Source organism: Eleutherodactylus coqui, chromosome 1 (assembly GCF_035609145.1).
Source record: "Eleutherodactylus coqui strain aEleCoq1 chromosome 1, aEleCoq1.hap1, whole genome shotgun sequence".
In the NCBI taxonomy this organism is placed as follows: domain Eukaryota; kingdom Metazoa; phylum Chordata; class Amphibia; order Anura; family Eleutherodactylidae; genus Eleutherodactylus; species Eleutherodactylus coqui.
In genome coordinates, this window is record NC_089837.1 from 324990758 (window position 1) to 325015194 (window position 24437).

Genomic DNA, 24437 nt, shown 5'->3' on the forward strand with positions numbered 1-24437 from the left:
CGCCATAACACTCTTATATTATGTCTGCAAATTCTGACCCACACCTCTGATCTAATAACCCAAACTAGTCTGATTACATTGAGTTTGTGCAGAGATAAAATCCTAAGAATGACTGGCCTCTATAAACATCTATTAACTGCCTGTTTACTGTTAATGGAAGCGGGCAGCCAAAAGCGATCTCCGGGCCGCTACCTCCATTCACTGAACGATCATTGCTCCTGTGTGAAAGCACAGAAGCAATACTCACTGGGGCGACTGTTGGATTCTTATAGGGGAAGTGTCATCAGACCTATTATATAAATGACATTTATGTATTAAGCATATATTTTTTTAAGAAGTTGAGGTGACTTATTTTACCTTAAGTCACAATATTAAAAAAAATCCTGCATTTTTCACACTGAGCTTAATATAACTAGCCTGTCACTTCTTAATCTGTAAAGAAAACTTTGCAGCAGTCATCTCACTAACATCACAGGCAGGATTACAGGTAACACCTATATGTAGATAACACATGATCCACCATTCACAAGGACCTCTGCACAGGTCACAGAACATTTCTAGAACAGTCTCCCATACAAGTCAAGGGGTCAGCTCCTGTCCATTTTGTGAATCGCCCATGAAGCTGCTGTAAAGTATATCTAAATGCTGTTAAATGCAGCCCAGGCAAGATGGCAGTCTATAATATAGTCATGTAGAGACAACAAAAATTAATTCTATAATCAGAAAATAAAAACAGATTAGAAAAATAGAATGTTTCTTTATCTGGTTTTATTATTACATTTTTGGTGATATAGTCCTTTTAAATTCCCAACAATCATCCATGCTAAAGGATCCTTAGACTGCAGTGTCTATATACAGTGTGATTGTTTTCAGTAAGAGAAACCAAAAAAGTTAGGACAGGGGTATGTCTACCATTTTGTAGTATCCCCTCTTTTTACAACAGTTTATGAATGTCTGAGAAGTGAGTTTTGATGGAGGTTTGGGATTCTAGTTGCTCAATAGTCCTGGGTCTCCTTTGCTGGATTTTTCATTTCACAATGCACAAAATGTTTTCTGTTGGTGAAAGGTCTGGACTTCAGGCGGCTGGTTCAGCACCGGACTCTTCTTCTGTGAAGCCATGCTGTTGTGATGGATGCAGTATGTGGTTTCGTATTGTCTTGGTGAAATATGAAAGGTCTTTCCTGAGAGAGAGGTTGTCTGGATGGGAGTATATGTATGTTCTAAAACCTCTATATACTGCTCAGTATTGATAGTGCCTTTCAAGATGTGTAAGCTGCCCATGCCATAGTCACTTATGCAAATCCATACCATCAGAGATGCAGGTTTTTTCAACTGTTTTTGTGGTTCAAAAGTTTTTTATTTTTGTCTGTTATGCAGATATGAAAGTTACAAAATTGTGGTATCATTTTCATCAAATAAACATTTTTACATTAACAGCTATTGTCTTCCTTTGTCTAATTTTCTTTCTTATTCATTGAAACAGACTTTTTAAACATTAACATTAACTCTGATGCTATCAATGTTTATAGCTTGTAACTCTCAAGTTAATTTCTGACATCTCTAGCTCCAGTTACAAATTGGTTAGACTGAGAAAAAGGAAAAATTTAACATGTCTTATATAACTTCCTATGAAGAAAAATTTCGAAAATAAGGGGGGGGGGTGTGGGGAGGGCTGGAATGTTAAGAGGGGGGGGGGGGGGTTGGTCGGGAATGAAAAGAGGGGGGGGAAAGAGTGATCTCGCATCTTGATTTGAGGGTTGCGTTTTCAGGGTTTGGTGGTATCAGAGGGGTCATTGGCTTTTCAACTGTTTTTGAACTGATAACAAGCTGGATGCACCCTTTCCACAGAACAAAAGCATCCGTGGTTTCCAAAAGTCATTTTGATTTATCCACAGGACAGTTTTCCATTTTTCCTCAGCCTATTTTAAATGACTTTTGGTCCAGAGAAAACCCCGCTGGATTGTGTTGCTATATGGCTTCTTCTTTATCTTGCAATAGTGGACTGCACAATGGACTGTTTTACAAACAATGACTTCTGGAAGTATTCCTGAGCCAAGGCAGTGATTTGCATTACAGAAACATGCCTGTTTTAATGCAGTGCCACCTGAGGGCTCATAGAGCATCCAATATGGCCTCGTCTCTTGTGCAAATTATTTTTTCCAGATTCTCTGAATCTTTTAATGATATTATGTACTGTAGATGGTGGATTTTCAAAGTCGTCACAATATTACATTGGAAGAACATTTTACTGAAATTGTTTCATAATTTTTAGATGCAGCTTTTCACAGATTGGTGAACCTCTGACCTCCTTTTATTTCTGAGAAACTCTGCCTCTCTAACATGCACTTTTCATACAGTCATGTGACATAATAGAAAATTGACCATTTAGCTGCTTTTCATTATTGCCACTTACTTTTCCAGACTTTTGTTAACCCTGTCCCAACTTCTGTGAGATGCCTTGCTGTCATCAGTTTCTAAGTTAATTAATTTATTTAAATGAAATGGAAAAATGTCTCAGTTTCAACTTCAGATTTGTGTTCTATTGTGCATAAAATATGGTATATGAGATTTTCAAATTATTGCATTCTTTTTTCTTTACATTTATTTACATTTTACTGTGTCTCAACTTTTTTGGGAATTGGCGTAAATCAAATCAATATTTAGTGTGACCACTATTTGCCTTTACTACAAAATCAAGTTGCTCAATAGTCCTGGGTCTCCATTGCTGGATTTTTCATTTTACAATGCACAAAATGTTTTCTATTGGTGAAAGGTCTGGACTTCAGGCCGCTGGTTCAGCACTGGACTCTACTTCTGTGAAGCCATGCTGTTGTGATGGATGCAGTATGTGGTTTCTTATTGTCTTGGTGAAATACTACAAAATCAATTCTTCTACATACAATTACATACAGTTTTTGAAAGAATTCGGCAGTTTTCAAATATCTTGGAGAACTAACCACAGATCTTCTGTGTATTTAGCCTTGCACATATCCTCCTGTCTCTTCATGTTATCTCAGACAAACGCAATTACGTTGAGATCAGGGCTCTGTGGGGGCCATATGATCACTTCCAGGACTCCATGTTCTTCTTTATACTAAAGATAGTTGTTCATTTCCTTGACTTTATATTTGTGCTTGTTGTCCTGCTACAGAAAAAAAAATTGGAGTCAATCAGGCACCTTCTATTTTTGGAAAAAAATTCCGTACTTTGCAGCATTTTTTCCACACCTGCCTAAAACCTTTGCACAGTACTGTACATGCATTTAAGCGAAAAATATTTGCCCCCTAAAGGTGTGCAAAGGCACTTTATTGATTTGGTACAAACTATAAAAAATTCTTTGAAATCTGCTAGTTTTAAAATCATATAAAATAAATCAGTAAAGTAAAAATTGTAACGTTGAAATTCCTCAGAGTTTGTAGCAGTTTGTATTGGTATTTAGTCTTCAAAAAATCATTAATCTGTAATCTGTTTCTGACCATTGGGAATTCGGATTTGCCATGCAAGACCGAAGCTGATTGAGCCTGGGCACCCAGCTAATGGGAGTGATTCCGGTCACAGCATAATATTGGCAGATTGCTATTTAAGCAATTTTCAAATATTTTATGCAAAGTAGATCAAAGTGAGAGCTGCATGTTACTGTCTGATCTTCCTATAATTACTGAGCATCTGCTCTTGGAAGGAAAATAAATTGGACAGGTATGATTTTTTCCTCTCAGTTACTATCATTATCCCGAGAGAAGATCAATGTCAGATTTGGGCGGCAGATGCTCATACCTCCCACATCCATAGGGATTAATATACATGTTAATGGGAAGGTTTGCAGTATTAATTGCTTTGGCAGTGAAAAATGTTTTGTCCAATTACCATATGTGTATGGCTATCCTAACTGTTAAAAACTAAGTCTTTTTGGTTTGGCAGTGTGGCATATTGACTTCTACACACATATGTGATGAATTGTATTATATCTATGATCTATGTGTAGGGGAGATTCATTTTACTGACAAAATAATTGTCTTCCAGGCATTATGTGAACAGTGGCATCCACAGTGCTCCACTCTTTCAAGGACTTCCCAATACTGTAAGTGTTTGCTGTTTTAAGTTAACTTTTTTAAAGTTATTTGATTGTTAACTAAAGACTTATTTTATTGTCTACACCATTCATCTACAATGGGATTAATACATTTGACTATAAACATGAAACTTCACAGTGAAGTAAGAGTTATGATCTTGTGGTTAGCCCTGCAGACCAGCTGGAGTGGTAGAATAGGGGAATTAGTACCTCTTAGGCCACTCCCACACAGGCGTTTGTAAAGATGACACTTTTCTAAGCCCCACAATGCTAAAAAAAATAGAACATACAGCGTTTGCTTTAGTACGCGTTAGAAACGCTGCGCTAAAATGCTCAACTGAGAAGCCTCATTGAAATGAATGGAGGCTCAGTACAGCATTTTTAGCGGGCGTTTCAAACACCCGCTAAACGCTGTGTTAGTGGCCCTATATTTTGTTTATGGTGCCTAGTTTGTCGTGATTCTTAAATGTATTGCATATAAATGTTTGTTCTTTGTGGCTATCCACTTGCATTTCTATCACTTTCTTTGTAGTCAAAGTTTTTCTTCTTTTTTTTATTGCATTTTATTATATTTATGTACCATATATACTCGAGTAGTAGCCGACCCGAGTATAAGCCGAGTCAGTTAGTTTTACCACAAAAAACTGGGATAACTTATTGACTCAAGTATAAGCTGAGCTATACTCCAGTATATACTGGGTAAAAAAAAGAACTCTATACTCACCTCCCAGCCGGCATCTGTGTCTGTGCAGCAACCTACGTGAATTCTCCCCGCTGTCATCCCCTCTGTCATCTCTGTCAGTGCTGTGTAAGTAAGCGCTGCGATTGGATTGAGCGCCAGCCAATCATAGCCGGCGTGAGATCTAATCACAGCGCTTACTTACACAGCGCTGACAGTGGGGGATGTGAAAGCCGAGCAGGGAGATGACAGCGGGGAGAATTCTAAAGCAGCTTGCGATTGGCTGTGAATGATCGAGTGCTGGCTGTGATTGGCTGGCGTTCGATCCAATCACAGCGTTGACGGCGGGGAATGACAGAGCCAAGCAGACAGGGCGGCGGGGGATGACAGCGGGGAGACTTCTAGCAGCTTGCCGCATGGTTGCCGGGAACACAGGAATTCAAGCAGCTTGCCAAACCACCTCCAGGGACACAGGCGCCGTCTGGGAGGTGAGTATGAAGGTTTTTTTAACCCTTCCCTGACTCGAGTATAAGACGCGGGGGGCTTTTTCAGCACAAAAAAATGTGCTGAAAAACTAGGCTTATACTTGAGTATATATGGTATTTTTTTCTTTCCTCATTATCTTTTCTTCTTTAATGTTTTATTTCTGTAGGATATGATTAATATATTTGGGTTTGGTTATTATTTGATGGGTGAGCAATAAGGCTACTATGTCTTTATGTCTGGGGTTCAGTCAAAATTTCAGTCACTTGTGACAAGAAGGACCATATAGCATGCAGCGTAATTCCTGCTATCAAAATAACACACACTATAGTGGAAACCACAATGGACCACATTTCAAATCATTAGAATCCCTCAAGCACCACTTGTATTCATTGTACGACGAATCTGCCAAATTATCATGGCTTCCAATATAAATGGGACCATGTCACCAATGTCAACACAGTCTAATTAGACTGATTTGAATCAATTTGTATTCTTTTTTTCTTTTAAAAGGTTGATGTGTTTTTAAGATATAAAAGGACAAACTAGATTACATTAAGTCCGGCTTCACACAGGTATACTTGCATGCACAATACGCAGAGGATAGAATCCATTGCACGTGCATTTCGGTAACGTGAAAAAAAAACTAGAACAAGCACCAAAGATCCCCATAGCAGTCAATAGGGGTGCACAAATATTCAAGGAGATGCATGAAATACTGCGTAATTCTATAGAATAAAGAACATATCTGGAACTAATTAGCCATTTCAATTGTAACGTTTGTTTGCCACGCGCAAATGAACATTTCTTGCAGGGGCAAAAAGTACAATTAAATATGCCAATGCGTGCACAAAAAGCAAAGTTCAATCTGCAAAAATGCAGCACTCAGACATGCAAATATGCATATGCTCCTGTGAAGCTGGCCTAAGACACATCATTTTCTCTTAGACATTGCGCTAGACATGTAACAGCAGTGTCACAGTGAAAATGAAAGTGTGGTATTGGCATTTTAACAAATAACATGTCCAACTATCTGCAATCAGGGAAATGTCAAGCTGCTCCAATACATATTAAATCATCTTAAAATATCTCTGACTTTAATATGGAAGACATTTGCATGCTTACGTCTATCTGGGTGATGACATTCAAATTGTTTCTTCCCTGTCCACGTCTGTGATGAACACATATGATGATCGTATATGTTTGCATGGATTTAATATCCACAAGGTTAAATAAGTCTTATATGGTGAGCTCTTCACATTGGCCAAGATCTCTTATGGCAGGAAAAGAGTTCTGTGGGGGTGCTCTCATATTTGTAGAGGGTGCCATATATGTCAGCAGTTTATAGGAAGCCAGATGAAGATGGGACAAACTTCAAAGAAAAAGACAGGCAGATGGACCTCTGTTTGTTTAAAGTGAACATTCCTGATTCTAGTAAGGGGGAATATAGGAGAATGCACTGTTTAGGCTGGGTTCACACAGGGCGGTTTTGCCGCGGATTGCCGTTGCATATCCGCACTGCGGCAAAACCGCTGCGTTAGCAGTGCAATGCAGCACAAATGAGATTTGCCAAAAAGCTGTTCCCACAGGATGGATTTTTTCCGCACAGCCGCAGTGCGGAAATGCAACATAGCCAAAACCGCACCAAAACCGCGACAAATACGCTGCAAAAAGTAAAAAGCGCTGCGGAAAAAAACGCTTGCGGCAATATACGCAAGCCAAAATTAACATTTGAAGTGGTTTTGCCGCAGAAGCAGTTCTTCTGCGGAAAAACCGCAACTGAAAAACCGCGGCCCTGTGTGAACCCAGCCTTAATGTTCATTGTATTTACCCCTTATTACCTCAATGTCAAATCCTAACTCATGAATTTTCATAATGAACCAATGGGCAGTTCTGCAAACTAAGCCAGGGACTGGGAACTTTAAAAGATGCGTGGCACAACTGAAAATATGACATTTGATAAGGGCAACCTGCAGCTGAAATGTGCACCATTTTTTTCTCCACACTCAGGAATAGAAAGGTTTTAGAGCAGTTGTAAGTTCGAGGTTTCTGTGTGTTTATGCATTTTATTTTCATAACTGTTTTGTCATTTTTATTTTGTTCTCTTCTTAACTTTTTTATGAGCCATCATTTCTTTGTATTTAGGTATAAAAACTTTGACAAGTGCGGTCCTTGCGACTCTGACTGTAAACCCTTGGGGATGTTAACCCTTTGATTGCTGAAGAGTAGTGTGGGTGTTTTGTATGAAGGTTCTTTGGTATTAGACAGGGGTGGTGGAACACCTTGGTATATGCCAAACTACTTGAAATAAGGGTAATATATTTCCTTATATCCTTCTTCATCCTAACCTTGCTGACTTGACTTAAAGCTGAAAATTAAAGTCGGGGCTCTATGGGGAAAAAATCAGAAGCTACCCTGCGACTGTCTAAAAACGTTGTCTGGACTTCTCACAATATACAGCTTGAAATTTTGCTCTGAACTGCATTGCCATCATTTACAATATACTTACAAAATGCCTGTCAGAACCTGTAACTCTCGGGGCCGCCGTGCCCGCACCACCGGTCCTGCCACCCGGGCTACAGGAGTGCGGCGTAGGGGAGCCCCGGTTCTGGTGATCTCCCCGGGCCGCTGTAAGACTGGTCGCCGCCGGGTTGCTAGGGAGGCAGCTGGTGCTTCTAGTCACTTGACTACCAGGCTGGCTTCCCTAGTAACGGTCTGTGCTGCAAGACTGGGGGCGTGCCCCCAGCACCTCCCTGATTAGCCCTGCTGCTGTCAGGCTCCCCGCCCCAATCAGCTTCTGGGGCGGGAGCACTGACAGCATTTAAATATGTGTGTTTTCCTGTCAGGCGTTGCCAGTGTTAGTTTGGTTCTCCAGCTGCACCCGCGTTTATCCTGACTGCTCTTGTGACCTCGGCTTTTCTGACACCTGCTTTTGGACTTGACTGCGTTTTTGCCTGACCCCTCTGTACTGCGTACCCTCTTGTTGCCTACCCGGATTGTCTGACCATTCTACCGTTGTTTGTCTCAGTGTCTGTTTGTCTCCCGTGTCCCGCTTCCCTAGTGAGGGTAGGGACCGTCGCCCAGTTGTCGCCCTGGGGGTTAGCCCAGGGGGGCAAGTAGGCAGGGACAGGGGTTTCGGGATATCTCAGGGACCCCCATATCCCGGACACTGTCCTGACAGTAACACTGGCCGAACGAAGGTCAGACCCTTGCATCCGCCCGGCGACTTTGAGCCCCTCGATGGAGGCCGTGGCGGCTGTAGCGAACCAGGTCCAGGTCCTTACGACCCTTGCCCAGGACCTAACCGCCCGCTTGCAGCCACGGGAGCAAGTGGCAGCTGCAGGCCCCATGCAGCCCCCGTCCGCTCCAGGAACAATGTCAGAACCTCGAGCCACGCTTCCGGATTGCTTCTCCGGAGAGAGAGATCAGTTTTTTGCATTTAGGGAGAGCTGCAAGCTCTACTTTGATCTCCGCCCCCACTCCTCTGGTACTGAATACCAGAAAGTGGGAATCGTAATTACCCGCCTGAGGGGAGAGCCCCAAAATTGGGCTTTCTCGCTACCAGCTGGCTCTCCAGCCCGACTATCCCTTGACGCCTTTTTTTCCGCCCTGGGTCAAATTTATGACGAACCCGACCGGGCGGGCTACGCAGTCTCCAAACTTCTGGCCCTGCGCCAGGGTTGTAAGATGGCGGAGGACTACTGTTCCCAATTTCGTCAACATTGTACGGAATCCCGGTGGAACGATGCCGCCCTAAAAGACTTATTTTTGACCGGCCTGTCTGAGGGTCTCAAGGACCTACTTGTGGCCCACCCAGAGCCTAGAACTCTGGAGCAAGCCATGTCGCTGGCTATTCGAGCCGACCGACGTTTGAGGGCCAGACACGCCGCTCGGACCACCCCACTCCCCACGTCTACTTCTTCGACTGACCCGACCTTTCACCCTCCCACCACCGAGGCCATGGAGCTGGGAGCCATGACCCCCAAGCAACGACGGGAACACCGCCTGAAGAAGAACCTCTGCTTCTACTGTGGGGAGCCGGGTCACCGCATTGCTACCTGCGCTAAGAAGCCACGGCAGGAAGAACTCCCGCTCCTAGGCAGTTGTCGGGGGGACTGTCTAGGAGCCAAGGTACTCCCTGTGTTGTCCAAGATGTTAGTGCCTTGCACCCTAGAATTTCATGCTTTCCACCGTACGGGGCAAGCCTTTGTTGATTCTGGGGCTGCGGCTAATTTCGTTAACTTTAATTTCGTTGCTCAACTGTCCGGAGTTTTGTTACGTTTAGAGACTCCGATTCTGGTTTCAGGAGTGGACTCCACTCCATTGCAAGCAGGGGTGGTTAATCTGGTTACCCCTGAAGTAAGGTTTACGATAGGAGCCTTACACGTGGAAACCTGCACCTTTCTAGTGATGAGAGATTTGTCTGTGGACGTCGTCCTAGGCCTCCCCTGGCTCCGGGAGCACAACCCGGTAGTAAATTGGGACACGTTGGAACTGGTAAGGTGGGGTCCCCGCTGTGTCAACCACCTTTGTGCGGTGAAGGTGGGAATCTCCACCTGCGAGGGGAGCCCCCTACCAGAATACCTCTCCGAGTTTTCTGACGTGTTCTCCAAACAATTATCTGAAGCTCTGCCCCCTCATAGGGAATGGGACTGTAAAATAGACTTGATTCCTGGGGCCAAACTTCCTAAGGGCCGCATTTATAACGTTACGGTCCCAGAGAGAGAATCCATGAGGGACTACATCCACGACAGTCTGGCCAAGGGGCACATCCGGCCCTCAGAATCCCCGGTGGGTGCCGGGTTTTTCTTCGTTGAGAAGAAGGATGGGGGTCTCCGGCCCTGTATTGACTATAGAGAGCTAAATAAAATCACAGTCCGAAACCAGTATGCTCTTCCACTCATTCCTGACCTCCTCAACCAGGTCGCTGGTGCCCGATGGTTTTCCAAACTTGATCTCAGGGGAGCATACAACCTCATCCGCATTCGGGAAGGGGATGAGTGGAAAACCGCCTTCAATACGCCCCTCGGGCATTTTGAATACCTAGTTATGCCTTTTGGATTGTGTAACGCCCCCGCCATTTTTCAGGGGTACATGAACTCAGTGTTTCAGGATATCATGGGGGTGTTCGTGGTTGTATATCTAGACGACATTTTGATTTTTTCCTCCGACTTGCCGAGTCACCATACTCACGTTCAGACTGTGCTAGCTCGACTCAGACATAACAAGCTGTTTGCTAAACTCGAGAAATGTGTTTTCGGGGTACAAAAGATATCATTTTTGGGGTATATCATCACGCCATGCGACTTCCAGATGGATCCTGAAAAGGTGAAGGCCATCACGGAGTGGGCCCAGCCAGGGTCGTTGAAAGCCCTTCAACGCTTCCTCGGCTTCGCCAACTACTATCGCAAATTCATTAAAGACTTCTCCGTGGTGGCTAAACCTCTAACTGACCTCACCAGAAAGGGGGCAGATGTGAGGACCTGGTCTTCTGAGGCTCTGAGGGCCTTCGATACCCTAAAGGCGGCGTTCTCTTCTGCACCTGTCCTAGTACAACCGGATCTGTCCAGCCCTTTTGTGGTGGAGGTAGATGCCTCTGAGTTTGGTGTGGGAGCGGTACTGTCCCAAGGTCCCTCCACTCTCACCAACCTTAGACCGTGTGCCTATTTTTCTAGGAAGTTTTCTTCCACCGAACGGAACTATGATATAGGCAACCGGGAATTGCTGGCGATTAAGTGGGCTTTCGAAGAGTGGAGGCATTTTTTGGAAGGAGCCCATCACCAGATCACGGTACTCACAGACCATAAAAACCTCACCTATCTAGATTCCGCTAAGAGGTTAAATGCTCGGCAAGCCCGCTGGGCCTTGTTTTTCTCTCGGTTCAATTTTATTGTTACCTATAGACCCGGTTCTAAGAATGTCAAGGCTGATGCCCTGTCTAGGAGTTTTGGTTCTCCGGAACCTTCCGAGCCGGAGCCTGAGAACATTCTCTCCCCTGGGGTGGTCCTCGCTGCTGTCTCCTCCGACCTTTCACCTCTCATTCACGCCGCTCAACAATCTGCTCCTGAAGCCCTTCCGGAAGGTAAATTATTTGTCCCGTTGTCACTGAGATTGAAAGTGTTAGAGGAGACACATGCTTCAGTCCTAGCTGGACACCCCGGCATCAGGGGTACTCTGGAGTTAGCGGCCAGACTCTATTGGTGGCCGCACATGGCCAAGGATGTACGGGTATTTGTGTCCGCGTGCCCGGTTTGCGCAAGGGGGAAGAATCTCAGGAGACGTCCTGAGGGGCCTCTTCTGCCCTTGCCCATTTCGTCCAGGCCATGGTCCCATTTGTCCATGGATTTTATTACTGATCTGCCATCCTCGCTGGGGAATACGGTCATTTGGGTAATAGTTGACCGTTTCTCTAAAATGTCTCATTTTGTTCCGCTTGGCAAGTTGCCTAACGCCAAACTTTTGTCTGAGATGTTCATCAAGGAGATTGTTCGGTTACATGGGATCCCCGAGGATATTGTGTCAGATAGAGGGGTTCAGTTCGTCGCTCGCTTCTGGCGAGCCTTCTGTAAAAATCTAAACGTTAATTTGTCCTTTTCCTCCGCTTTCCATCCCGAGAGTAACGGACAAACGGAACGGATGAATCAAGAACTTATCCAGTATCTGCGACTGTTTGTCTCTGATAACCAGTATCAGTGGGCCAACTACTTACCTCTCGCCGAATTTGCTATTAACAACCATGGTAACTCGTCGACCCAACTATCACCTTTTTTTTGTAACTATGGGTTTCATCCCCGGTTCTCGCTTTCCACTCCTTTTGTCTCGAACAATCCGGCCGCTGACATATCCGCTGAAGAACTGTGCACAGTTTGGGCCCAGGTTCGTAAGAACCTTCAGGGTTCCCAAGAGAAACTGCGTAAATACGCAAATAAAAGACGTACTATCTCTGCACCTTTTGTGGTCGGGGAGCAGGTTTTATTATCATCCAAGAATCTGAGACTTAAGGTTCCCTCCCTGAAACTTGCTCCCCGGTTCATTGGCCCATTTACGGTTTCTCAGGTTATCAACCCGGTGTCATATAAGTTGGCACTTCCTGACCCCTGGAAGGTCCACAAGGTCTTTCACAAGAACTTGCTTAAGAAGTATGTGACTCCAGTTCTCCCCACCCAGAACCCGCCTCCTCCCTCTCTGGTACAGGGGGAACTGGAGTATGAAGTAGAAAGGCTTGTGGATGCCCGACGGGTTAGAGGTGGGCTGCAGTACCTGGTCCACTGGAGAGGATTTGGCCCTGAGGATAGGACGTGGGTCCCTGCCAGGGACGTTCATGCGCCACGCCTAGTCCAGTCATTCCACAGGGCTTTCCCGCTTAAGCCCGCACCGGGCCATGGGGGTCCGGTGTCCCCCCGTAGAAGGGGGGGTACTGTCAGAACCTGTAACTCTCGGGGCCGCCGTGCCCGCACCACCGGTCCTGCCACCCGGGCTACAGGAGTGCGGCGTAGGGGAGCCCCGGTTCTGGTGATCTCCCCGGGCCGCTGTAAGACTGGTCGCCGCCGGGTTGCTAGGGAGGCAGCTGGTGCTTCTAGTCACTTGACTACCAGGCTGGCTTCCCTAGTAACGGTCTGTGCTGCAAGACTGGGGGCGTGCCCCCAGCACCTCCCTGATTAGCCCTGCTGCTGTCAGGCTCCCCGCCCCAATCAGCTTCTGGGGCGGGAGCACTGACAGCATTTAAATATGTGTGTTTTCCTGTCAGGCGTTGCCAGTGTTAGTTTGGTTCTCCAGCTGCACCCGCGTTTATCCTGACTGCTCTTGTGACCTCGGCTTTTCTGACACCTGCTTTTGGACTTGACTGCGTTTTTGCCTGACCCCTCTGTACTGCGTACCCTCTTGTTGCCTACCCGGATTGTCTGACCATTCTACCGTTGTTTGTCTCAGTGTCTGTTTGTCTCCCGTGTCCCGCTTCCCTAGTGAGGGTAGGGACCGTCGCCCAGTTGTCGCCCTGGGGGTTAGCCCAGGGGGGCAAGTAGGCAGGGACAGGGGTTTCGGGATATCTCAGGGACCCCCATATCCCGGACACTGTCCTGACAATGCCATTAAAATTCCTTAGAGATGGGGAATGAAATTCGGCCCTGTATCATAGCTTTTATGTCCAGATTTCTACAGTAAATATGTTTTCTACAACTAGAAAACTTAAGCATGCAACCCATTATGTTGTAGTAGATAACCAACAGCACTAAAATGGGAAAAATACCCTCTCAAGGGGAGGCTTTGGGGCTGCACAGTCACGAATAGAAGATGGACCAATATCTTCCTAGATGCATTGCTTGAGAAAGGCCATTGCAATGGCCGAAACGTTGCAGATTTTACTGATGGAATAAAGAAAATTCTTTTTATTGCACCTGGATTTGAGCTGCTGTCACTATATCTGGATATCACGTTGCATGCAGCCCATTAGTGACTGATTTCATACCCTCCACTTCTTCCATCTACCCCTCCCCATTTTCTCTTTTTCAATTCTTAACCTCGATTCCACTATGTAATCCTTGACAAGTATATGGCTCTTATTTTCTCTGAATGTGTCCTAGAAATAATACACTTTAGGTCAGGCTGGGTTGTTTTCAGAACTGACCAGTTCACTGAGATTTTTTCACTACAAATGGGAAGATAGAACATTACCTCTGAAGTGCCACTTGGAAGGTAGCATTCCTGCAAGTCAATGTTAGACTTTTTGAACATGTCTTGTAACAATGACTGGGGATTGTAAGCACCTTCTATGTGTGTATAGTCTTTCAACAAGTCCTTCACCGAGTAGAATGCTTTAAACATAACTTTTAATATATAAATAATTAAAAACTGAAGGGCTGAAGAATAAGCATATATATATATATATATATATATATATATATATATATATATAGATATAGATATAAAGATCTAGGTCTTCCCACTGATATATTGTTCAAAAACCTGGGAGTGTATCCTCCCTCGGGGACAACACAGATTTGAAGAGCAGACCGGGGTAGTGCCTGTCTATACGGTGGTGTACTCTCACTTCTAGATATATAGGGGAAGGATGGTTATACCGAAATGGACAGGCCAAACTCTGTTGCTGAAAAAAGGTTCTTTTTCATGTGCTATCTTAACTGTTAACAGCACATGAGGTGAGCGGTAGTGGACCGTCCTACTCAGAGGTAAATATAGTAGGTTATCAGCACCCTCCTCTATCTAGTGCCACTTTGTCGTATAGTGCAGCAAAGCCCCTTTAGAGGATTTGGTTCATCCAGTCAAGTGTTAGTCTATTTCCCTGGATGATACCCAGATTGTGGTTAACTCTATTCCTAGCTGCTTGATTGATCCCAAATAATGGGTTAGGATAGAAAAGGTCAAGTTACTAGGTTTCAAAAATTTAAAGACTCCTAGTCTATGCTTTTAAAGGTTCAGGGTTTGACGCATTTCTTTGATCTACCAAATCATCAGGAACCATGATATTCAATTCCACACTACCTAAATAGGAGAATAAGATCAATTCTATACTACCTAGATAGGAGCACTAAATCGTCAATCAGAAACCTCTCTTTCCCAAGGTTCTCATCTACACTACTCAGGGTCAATCGCCTAGAATCCCCTATCGGTCTGGAATTCATTTACCCAGACTAAGGCCCCCTGTCCACGGCAGAGGCAGAATATCGCTAGCGATATTCCGCCATGGGGAAGGAGGGGGGAGAGCTGTCAAGTCTCCAAGGTGAGCCTATCTGATAGATAGGCTCAATGGGGAGAATCGCGACAAATCGCAGCATGTGGACGCCGGCGCTGCGCTTTTCATAGCAACGCTAGGAAAGCTTCACACAACGTGATCCGCTGGCGATTTATCGCCGGCAGATCGTCGCCCATGGACAGGCAGCCTAAAGTGAGCTCTTCTAGTGTTTTTGTACAAACTGGGCATTTCATATATTGTACTTGGAAAATGTAATTTAGAAATAAAATATGATAACTTGGAACTATTAGGGTGGCATTAGAATAATTGTGATTGCCAAGTATTAGAGATGAGCGAACGTGTTCGTCCGAACTTGATATCCGTGCGGATATTAGGGTGTTCGGGATGTTCGTTATTCGTAACGAACACCATGCGGTGTTCGGGTTACTTTCACTTCCTTCCCTGAGACGTTAGCGCGCTTTTCTGGCCAATTGAAAGACAGGGAAGGCATTACAACTTCCCCCTGCAACGTTTAAGCCCTATACCACCCCCCTGCTGTGAGTGGCTGGCGAGATCAGGTGTCCGCCTAATATAAAAGTCGGCCCCTCCCGCGGCTCACCTCAGATGCCGTGTGAGTTAGATGAGGGACAGTGCTGTTTGTACCGGAGCTGCTGTAGGGAAAGAATTGGTAGTTAGTGTAGACTTCAAGAACCCCAAAGGTCCTTATTAGGGCCACTGATAGCTGTGTGTTGGCTGCTGTTAGCAGTGGCAATTTTTTTTTTTCTCAAAATCGCCTCTGCAGAGCGTTGCACCCGGCATTAGGGACAGAAGTGTTGCATAGGCAGGGAGAGTGTTAGGAGTGAGTGTAGCCTTCAAGAACCTCAACGGTCCTTTCTAGGGCCATATTTAACCGTGTGCAGTACTGTGCTGGCTGCTGTTAGCTGTGCTGCATATTTTTTTTCTTCTCAAAATCGCCTCTGCAGAGCATTGCACCCTCCATTGATACTGCAGGGAAAGAATTGTGTAGGCAGGGCCACAACACAGTTATTATTCATTGAATATACGCAGTGCGGCCTTTTGCTTGTAAAACAAGTGAAAAAAATTCTATTTGACCTGCCTCTGTCCGTCCTAAGGGCTGTGGACACGTGTCGGCTGCGTGTGCAACGTTTAAAAATCAGACGTACCCAGCTACGTTTTACTGCTGGCTTCGCCATTTGCTTTCCTTAATTTGGAAAAAAATACCTGCTCTGCCAGAGTTATAATAACTCTGCTACCCTCAAGTTCTGTGCCACATTAGCAGGGCCACAGCACAGTTATTTAAAGAGGGTCGCTGCCTAGCCGTGCCAACCCTGTGCAGTGTGTGCCTGCGGTCCCTCGTCATGGCAGACGCACTTCTAAATAGACATGAGGGTGGTGTGGCATGAGGGCAGCTGAAGGCTGCGCAGGGACACTTTGGTGTGCGCTGTGGGGGGGAGGGGGGGCGGTTGGGCAGCATGTAACCCAGGAGAAGTGGCAGCGGAGTGTTATGCAGGCGGTGATTGTGCTTTGTTGGAGGTAGTGTGGTGCTTAGCAAAGGTATGCCATGCTAATGAGGGCTTTTCAGAAGTAAAAGTTGTTGGGAGGGGGGGGGGCCCCACTCTTGCCGGTATTCTGGCTTAATAGTGGGACCTGTGAACTTGAGATGCAGCCCAACATGTAGCCCCTCGCCTGCCCTATCCGTTGCTGTGTCGTTCCCATCACTTTCTTGAATTGCCCAGATTTTCACACATGAAAACCTTAGCGAGCATCGGCGAAATACAAAAATGTTCTGGTCGCCCATTGACTTCAATGGGGTTCGTTATTCGAAACGAACCCTCGAACATCGCGGGAAGTTCGTTTCGAATAACGAACACCCGAACATTTTGGTGTTCGCTCATCTCTACCAAGTATTTAAAGTATTTCCAGTGTAAAAAAAAAAGAAACAATCCAAACAGTTCAGCAGTTTAAATAATAAAAAGTAATCCTGTAATCATATTACCCTTTTCATATCTTGAAGCTCCTATTCACATGTAATAGGATTACTGTGTCATGTCAGATAGATATAAATTGTTTATGGAGCAACATGTTCTTTTTCACTTGCTTAACCTTGTGATGAGTTCTTATATTATGAGGCTGTTAGACTGGCACAGTGTGAAATATATATACATTACAACAGGCTGCTTTACAGATTGTGTTTTAGTATAATTTGCAATGAAGCTGTTGAAGAAATTAATTATCTTGTCTATTTCTCAACCACAGAGAGCAATATTCAGTCGGAATACTGCATAAACATGGAAGATGGGAATCTCATTTAATGATTTTAGCTTAGTAATTACCACTTGAAAATAATGCTGTTATACATTTTGTAAAAAAAATTAAGCAAGTAGAAGGATTTGTTGTTTTGCTGGTAAACTCGTCATGCAGTTACATCTCAGGCAGATATGCCAATGATTAGAGTTGTGGTATGATTAGATGAACAGTTTTGCCACCCAAGGCCCTAAAATTGGTTCCTTGGCCTATAAAAGGCTCTCAGAGGCTACTTGTGTGTATTGGACCTCTTTCTCCGCTTGTATAGAGCTTGTTGACAACTAGACATGCCTCTACGATGCAATTCAAGAGATTTCACCCAGTTAGCAGTTAGAGTTCGAGGCAGGGCGCATTATCGGCATGCGATATGTTGGATGGTTATATCAACAAAATACCCACCACCTGGGCCATTATGACAAGACTGTTAGGAGGCGTTGGGACCAGCAAATGCGTCATGCACACAAAGTGACCTGGCTCAAGACGTCCTTGACAGATCACTACTACAAAGGAACGTCTGACATTTGACAAGCACGAGCAGCTCCAACTTTTTCTTTTTCTGCTATCCAGTAACAGGTGGTACCATTGTTACAAGCCCTATATTGCTATCGGAGCCGTTCCCAGGTGCTTGGCTGAAGGACATTTGGTCTCACGGTGTCCATTACATGAACTACCTTTGACACTTACCCACTGTCGCCTCCATTTGCAGTGGTGAACAACAAAACTGGACTGGTACTTAGTGGAATCGGGTTTTCTTTAGTGACAAATCCAGGTTTATTTTGGGAACTGACAATGGTTATGCTCTTGTCTGGAAACCTAGGGGTGAGCGCCTCAATCTTGCCTTTGCCGTGGAGCGGCACACTGTCCCCACTGCTGGTGTGATGGTCTAGGGGGGGCATCATATATGACAGTGGGTCACCCCTAGTAGTGGTACAAGATACCATGACAGCTCAGCTATATGTTCAGGACATCCTATAGCCACATGTGTTGTCTCTCATGGAAAGGCTTTCAAGAGGCATTTTCAAGCACGATAATGCTCAGCTGCACACAGTGTATTTCACCAATAGAACTAGTATGAGACCATCTAGGATGCCAACTTCGACAGTCTGCAAGTTTGCACAGTCTAGAGGCTCAGTTACAGCAAATGTGGACCAATATGCCGCAGGATACCATATGGAACCTGTGTGCCTCCATGCCTGCCCATATCACGTCTTGCATCCAAGCTAGAGGCAGTACAACAGGGTACTAGAGCCTTACTTCAAGGGGTCAGTTCTCCATAATAAATTATCCTTTTGCTCTGATATTGTAAAAACTTACTTATATCCACTTTACAATCACACATAGAAAGTTTAATTTGATTCTGACAACTCCTTCTTGGTGCTTAATTTTTTGACAATGAGTGTATTTATTTTATATGATTTCAATATAACAGAGAAGTTAAGCTTGGTTATTATACAGCTATAGTGTTACTGACATTAACTGAATCTAAAACTTTTCCCATGTGCGTCACTTGTCTTTATTATTGACCTCCAGGTTGAGAAACATAAATATCATTCTTACAGAATGAAAACAGGATGCATCGTCAGCAAGAAAAAATGCATACTTTTAAGCCCTCTGTCTGGATATAATATGAATAGAAGTGTCCTACTTTGCCACAGAATTTATTGATTTAATTGTTTGCATTTATTGTCACTTTTGCTTACCGCACATTCTTTTCTTTACCTATGTATTGCAAATTCAAACAAGAAAATAGTCTCTATAATTATAGCATAAAATGGCCAATGCAAAAGTCAAGAACTAATAATACTACGATAGAAGAAGGTAGTGACATATGTAAAAATATTACAAAGGAAAAAATAAATGATTTATCACATAACAACTAGGGAAGATAAAAAGTTTCAGGGTTGTCCTTAAAGGCCAATGACATCACTAGATTCATTGCATCACATGAAACTGCTGTCAGTAGGTCATTTTCCAATGACACTTTTCCTATAAGCTGGTCATACACAGGATAACTGTTGATCACACAGCTGTCTCTGCTGATTCCACCATAAATATGTTTGTGCAATGCATGTTTATTATAGCGGCAAGAGGAAAGTAAGGGTCCTTTTAGATGAGCCGAACGAGTGCTGTTCAAACAGAATGATAAATGAACGAGCCAACGATGATTTTTATGCATGAACGACGAATGAAAAGTGAATGATTATAATTATCATTTGTCGTTCAGTTGTTGGCTCACATTTAAGGCTGATTTAGACAATGATTATCACTCGAAATTCGCTCAAAATCCATAGTTTAAGCGATAATTGTTGTGTCTATCTTGCGCCCATCGCGCAGTTTTCCTTAAAGATTCGTTCATCGTTGTCTTTCAGCCCAATTAAAATCCATCGCTCGGCTGTTTGCTTATCGTTTGGTTAAAATGGCATTCGTTCAGTTGTTGAGTGATTTGAGGGGAGTTTTCAATGCAAACACAACAATAATCCAATGACCGAAAAGCCCGACATTTTCCAACTATTTTCGTTAGGTTAAAAACGTACGTCTTTAAAAGCAAAACCATCGCTCACTTTTATCGTTATAACGAATTTTGCGTGATAATCTATGTGTCTAATGGAGCTTAACACCCAATGTCCAGATGTGGATTTTATTTATAAAATCCACGCATGGCCGCCGCACGGGACATCCATGCGTCTTGCTGCCCAGAGGGATGCATTAGCTTCCGTAGGGCAGCTAAAAGCATGCGGATGGGATTTCTTCCCGGTGTGCGGGTCGCATGCATGGGAAGAAAGTGCAGCATGCTCCATTTCCCTGCGGGTCTCTCATGCGGACGGCTACCGTAGCTTCCATTGAAGCCTATGGAAGCCGTCCGTATACGTGGCACAACCGCAGCTGTTTTTGTGCTGTGCCACGGATACTTGGTAGAGCAGAAGAAACAAGATCCAACCTGCACATTGGAGAGCCCCGCAGCGTCCGGAGAGGTAAGGAAAATGTCTTTTCTGTCTCTATGGCCCCAGGCACGCACGGGATTCAGCAGTGGAATCCATTGTGTGCAAGTGGACATGGAGCCTTAGACAAAACGATTATTGTTCACTTTCGTTTGTTTGAACGATTTTTTTGAACAGTAATCGCTTTGTCTAAAAGCACCTTAAGCCTCTACTAGACACCTTTCACAAGGAATTATCTCCCACAAGAACAAAGGATTGTGCATGTTGAAATGAGACATGCCAATTCTTCCTTTTTGTTGTGTGACAGTCAGCATGCCACCACACATATGAGATTGGTGCCAGATTATGTGACTATAGGTGGTTTAAGTGACTTTCCTCTCATGTGTGACAACAGTTTTAGATGTTTTAGAACTACTAACAGTCATATCACAGAGAAATAATACTACCTTAACACTAGATGCACCAAAGACCACACAATATTACCAATCATTAATGTGAGTAATCAGCACAGCATGAGACAGCAATGAAGCCAAGACCTATCCCCACTCTGTGTAATCTGCCTCAGATGTGCAACACTTGGCTACAGGCACTGGATAGCAAATTAGAAGTCCCAGCCCTAGTCACCAATACTTTAAAGCAGTGGTCCCCAACCTTTTAGGCACCAGGGACCGGCTTCAAGCAAGACCATTTTTACAAGGACCAGCAGGGTGGGGCGGGACATGGGCGGGGCTTTGGTTATATGGGGTGGCGTTATGAAGGGGGTTAGAGTTTAGTGCATACTTATTTAATTATGACATTTAGAATGTCCTGGCAGTACACACATAGGGCAGTATAATATATCCCCCCCTTCCCCCCCGCCTGGCAGCACACACATAGGGCAGTGGGCAGCATATAATCTATCTCCCTCCCCCCCCCCCCCCAGCACACATATAGGGCAGCATATAATTTATCTCCCCCCTCCTCCCCAGCAGGATTACCTTGAAAACTGACCTAGGTCTTAACAGGTGTACAGGTGCGGCGGCTGCTGCTGCTTGCGCAGAGGCGGCTCTTCCTCCTACTCGTGGGACGCTCTGTTTTTTGGCGACACAGTCCTCAGTGCTTTAAGAAGGCGCCTTGTGAACGAGCCCTAATAGTGACCCTGATAGTGGCCCCAGTAAAAATAACGACCCCACCGTGGCCCAATTAGTAATATTAACCCCCATAGCAACGTTATAATTATAACCCCCCCAGTAATAAGCCCCCCCAAGTAATAATAATAAGCCCCCCTCAGTAATAATAAGCCCCCACCTCAGTAATAATAAGCAGCCCCCCCAGTAATTAACAGCCTCCCCCCCCCAGTAATAGGCAGCCTTCCCCCCCCCAGTAATAGGTAGCCTCCCCCCCCAGTAATAGGCAGCCTCCCCCCCAGTAATAGGCAGCCCCCACCTCTCAGTAATAAGCAGCCCCCACCCCTCAGTAATAAGCACCCTCCACCCCCAGTAATAAGCAGCCCCCACCCCCAGTAATAAGCAGCCCCCACACCCGAAATAAGCAGCCTCCCCCCCAGTAATAACCAGCCCCCTCCCCAGTAATAACCAGCCCCTCCCCCAGTAATAAGCAGCCCCCCCCCCCCAGTAATAGGCAGCCCCCCTCAGTAATAGGCAGCCACCCCCCCAGTAATAAGCAGCCCCCCCCCAGTAATAGGCAGTCCACCCCTAAGTAATAGGCAGCCCCCCCCCCTCAGTAATAGGCAGCCCCCCCAGTAATAGGCAGCCCCCAACCCTCAGTAATAAGAATCCCCCCCAGTAGTAAGCAGCCCTCCTCCAGTAATAAGCAGCCCCCACCCCCAGTAATAAGCAGCCCCCACCCTCGAAATAAGCAGCCTCCCCCCCAGTAATAACCAGCCCCCTCCCCAGTAATAACCAGCCCCCTCCCCAGTAATAACCAGCCCCTCCCCCAGTAATAAGCAGCCCCCCCCCCCAGTAATAGGCAGCCCCCCCTCAGTAATAGGCAGCCACCCCCCCAGTAATAAGCAGCCCCCCCCCCAGTAATAGGCAATCCCCCCCTAAGTAATAGGCAGCCCCCCCTCAGTAATAGGCAGCCCCCCCCAGTAATAGGCAGCCCCCACCCCTCAGTAATAAGCATCCCCCCCCAACCCATTTACTTACCTCTTCCTTCCTGTCAGCGTCGCTCCCTCTCTGCTCGCGCTGAGCCCGGGTCACACTGACGTCAGTGTGTAGCCCGGCACGCTTCCTCCCCGAGTCCCCTCCTGCGAAACTAATGAGCAGGGGACTCGGGGAGGAGGATCCTGGCTGCATACTGACGTCAGTGTGCGCTGGGATCAGTGGCAACAGCGCGATTACCAGTGGGGAGCTGCGGCACCCCAGCTGGTAATCGCTTCAGTGGTGAGCAGCGTTGGCACGCCGCGGGCCACATTTCGGCCCGCAGGCCTTGTGTTTGACACATATGTGTTCCCGGCGGTGCCGCGGACCGGCAGGAAACACCTAACGGCCCGGCCCCAGTCCGCGCACCCGTGGTTGGGGACCCCTGCTTTAGAGGGCTCATCACCAGGACTTTAGACATCATCGTAGGCAAATAAATTGACTTGTACACTTGCTAGATTATTACATTGGCTATCATATTAACTCATGTTTCTTAAAAAATTGGTGACCATATAAATCCTTGGCTTAGAAATTGCATGATAGGGTAATGATTATGTATTCTCTGCAGGGGCTAAACATTAACTATAATAAGCTCAGGAATATTGCTAAAATCCAGCGTTTCCTCACCAAAGACACACTAAAGACACGTGTTGTCGCCCTCATCCTTTCCCGACTTGACTATTGTAACTCGCTGCTCTGGCCTTCCCCGCTTCAGACTCTTCCCTCTCCAATCCATACTAAATGCGGCAGCTAGACTCATCTTCCTATCCAGCCATTTGTCAGACACCTCTGCACTATGCCAGTTGCTGCACTGGCTGCCAATACACTACAGAATTCAATTCAAACTCTTCACCCTCACTCACAATGCTCTCCATGGTGCCGCAACAAAATATATCGCTTCCCTCTTATCCATACATCACCCAATTAGCACGCTCCCCTCTGCTAACACACTCAGACTAAACACCCCTCTAATACGAACCTCACATGCTTGTCTGCAGGACTTCTGTAGAGCAGCACCAATACTCTGGAATGCTCTACCCCCAAAACATCCGGACAATCCCTGACACACGGAACTTCAAACGCGTCTTAAAGACGCACCTATTCAAAGACGTATACCAAACCTCCTGATCTAGCCCCCAAGAAAGTTGTTTTCAAAAGTTGCAATGGGGAAAAGCCAATAATTTATTTACTCTTAGGTATAATGTTATGCCAGCTAAAAGATGACCTGACATTCTGTTTTAGTAAATATTTGTATTCTCGTGAAATAACAATTCATATTTTCTTTGCATTGCGCCATTCCTGTTATTCCTCCAGACTATTTATAAAGAAATTGACAACTGAGCATTATTATTCCCCTTGTCAATGAGGGGTGCCCTTACAGAGTCTGGAGTGCTCTGATTGGAAATTGTCAAATTGCGTAGGGACATCCCAAAAATAGTAACATCAAGTTGTCAATTTATTTATAGATTTCTAGGAGGAACAACACCGGATAATACAATGCAGAGAAAAAAAAATGCTTCAGAATTGTTATTTCATGAAAAGTACTTACTAAAATAGGCATGTCAGGAGGGGTGACAGGCCCTCTTTAACCTTTATAATAGTTGCATATAAGCAATTATTGGGCATGTGTAAAACTATTAAATGACAAAAGCCATTAAGTGTATATGGTTATTACTGAAGAATACTTTTGACATCCCTAACAATTAGTTCAGCTTCAAAGTCTATTATGTAGTATGCGATTATATACTCGATCTTTTGTAGCCTACTATTATAGTGCAGTTGCCAAAACTAAGGTTTTAAGGTGTGCTGAAATTATAATGCATAAAGATATACGGCTTCATATATTCCAGTCTTGTATCCTGCCTGCAAGCAACATGACATAGATCAGCATCCAAGAAAGCTAATTAGGGATTGCACAGCCTGTATTTGTATTCCAAAACAAGCTCAACAAAAAACTACTGGGATTTTCATAGTAGTATGAATAGAGAACAAATGACATGCTATTGAATGCTCCATACATGCAGATAAATCTGATCACATGTCATTATATTATTTAAAAAAGGGTTAAATGCTGCAAAAATGGCTTGGTTCTTAAGTCACATTATAAATGTAG

At 44.9% G+C, this 24437-nt stretch overlaps 1 protein-coding gene across 1 annotated transcript in view; it reads left to right on the forward strand.

Moving 5' to 3' along the window:
• The window catches only part of LOC136575465 (uncharacterized), a 383051-nt gene that overhangs the window by 265013 nt on the left and 93601 nt on the right, over positions 1–24437 (forward strand). The window contains exon 27 of the mRNA XM_066575086.1: positions 4021–4078. Within this exon, the coding sequence (XP_066431183.1) occupies positions 4021–4078 (58 nt within the window). The remainder of the gene's footprint in view (positions 1–4020; positions 4079–24437) is intronic.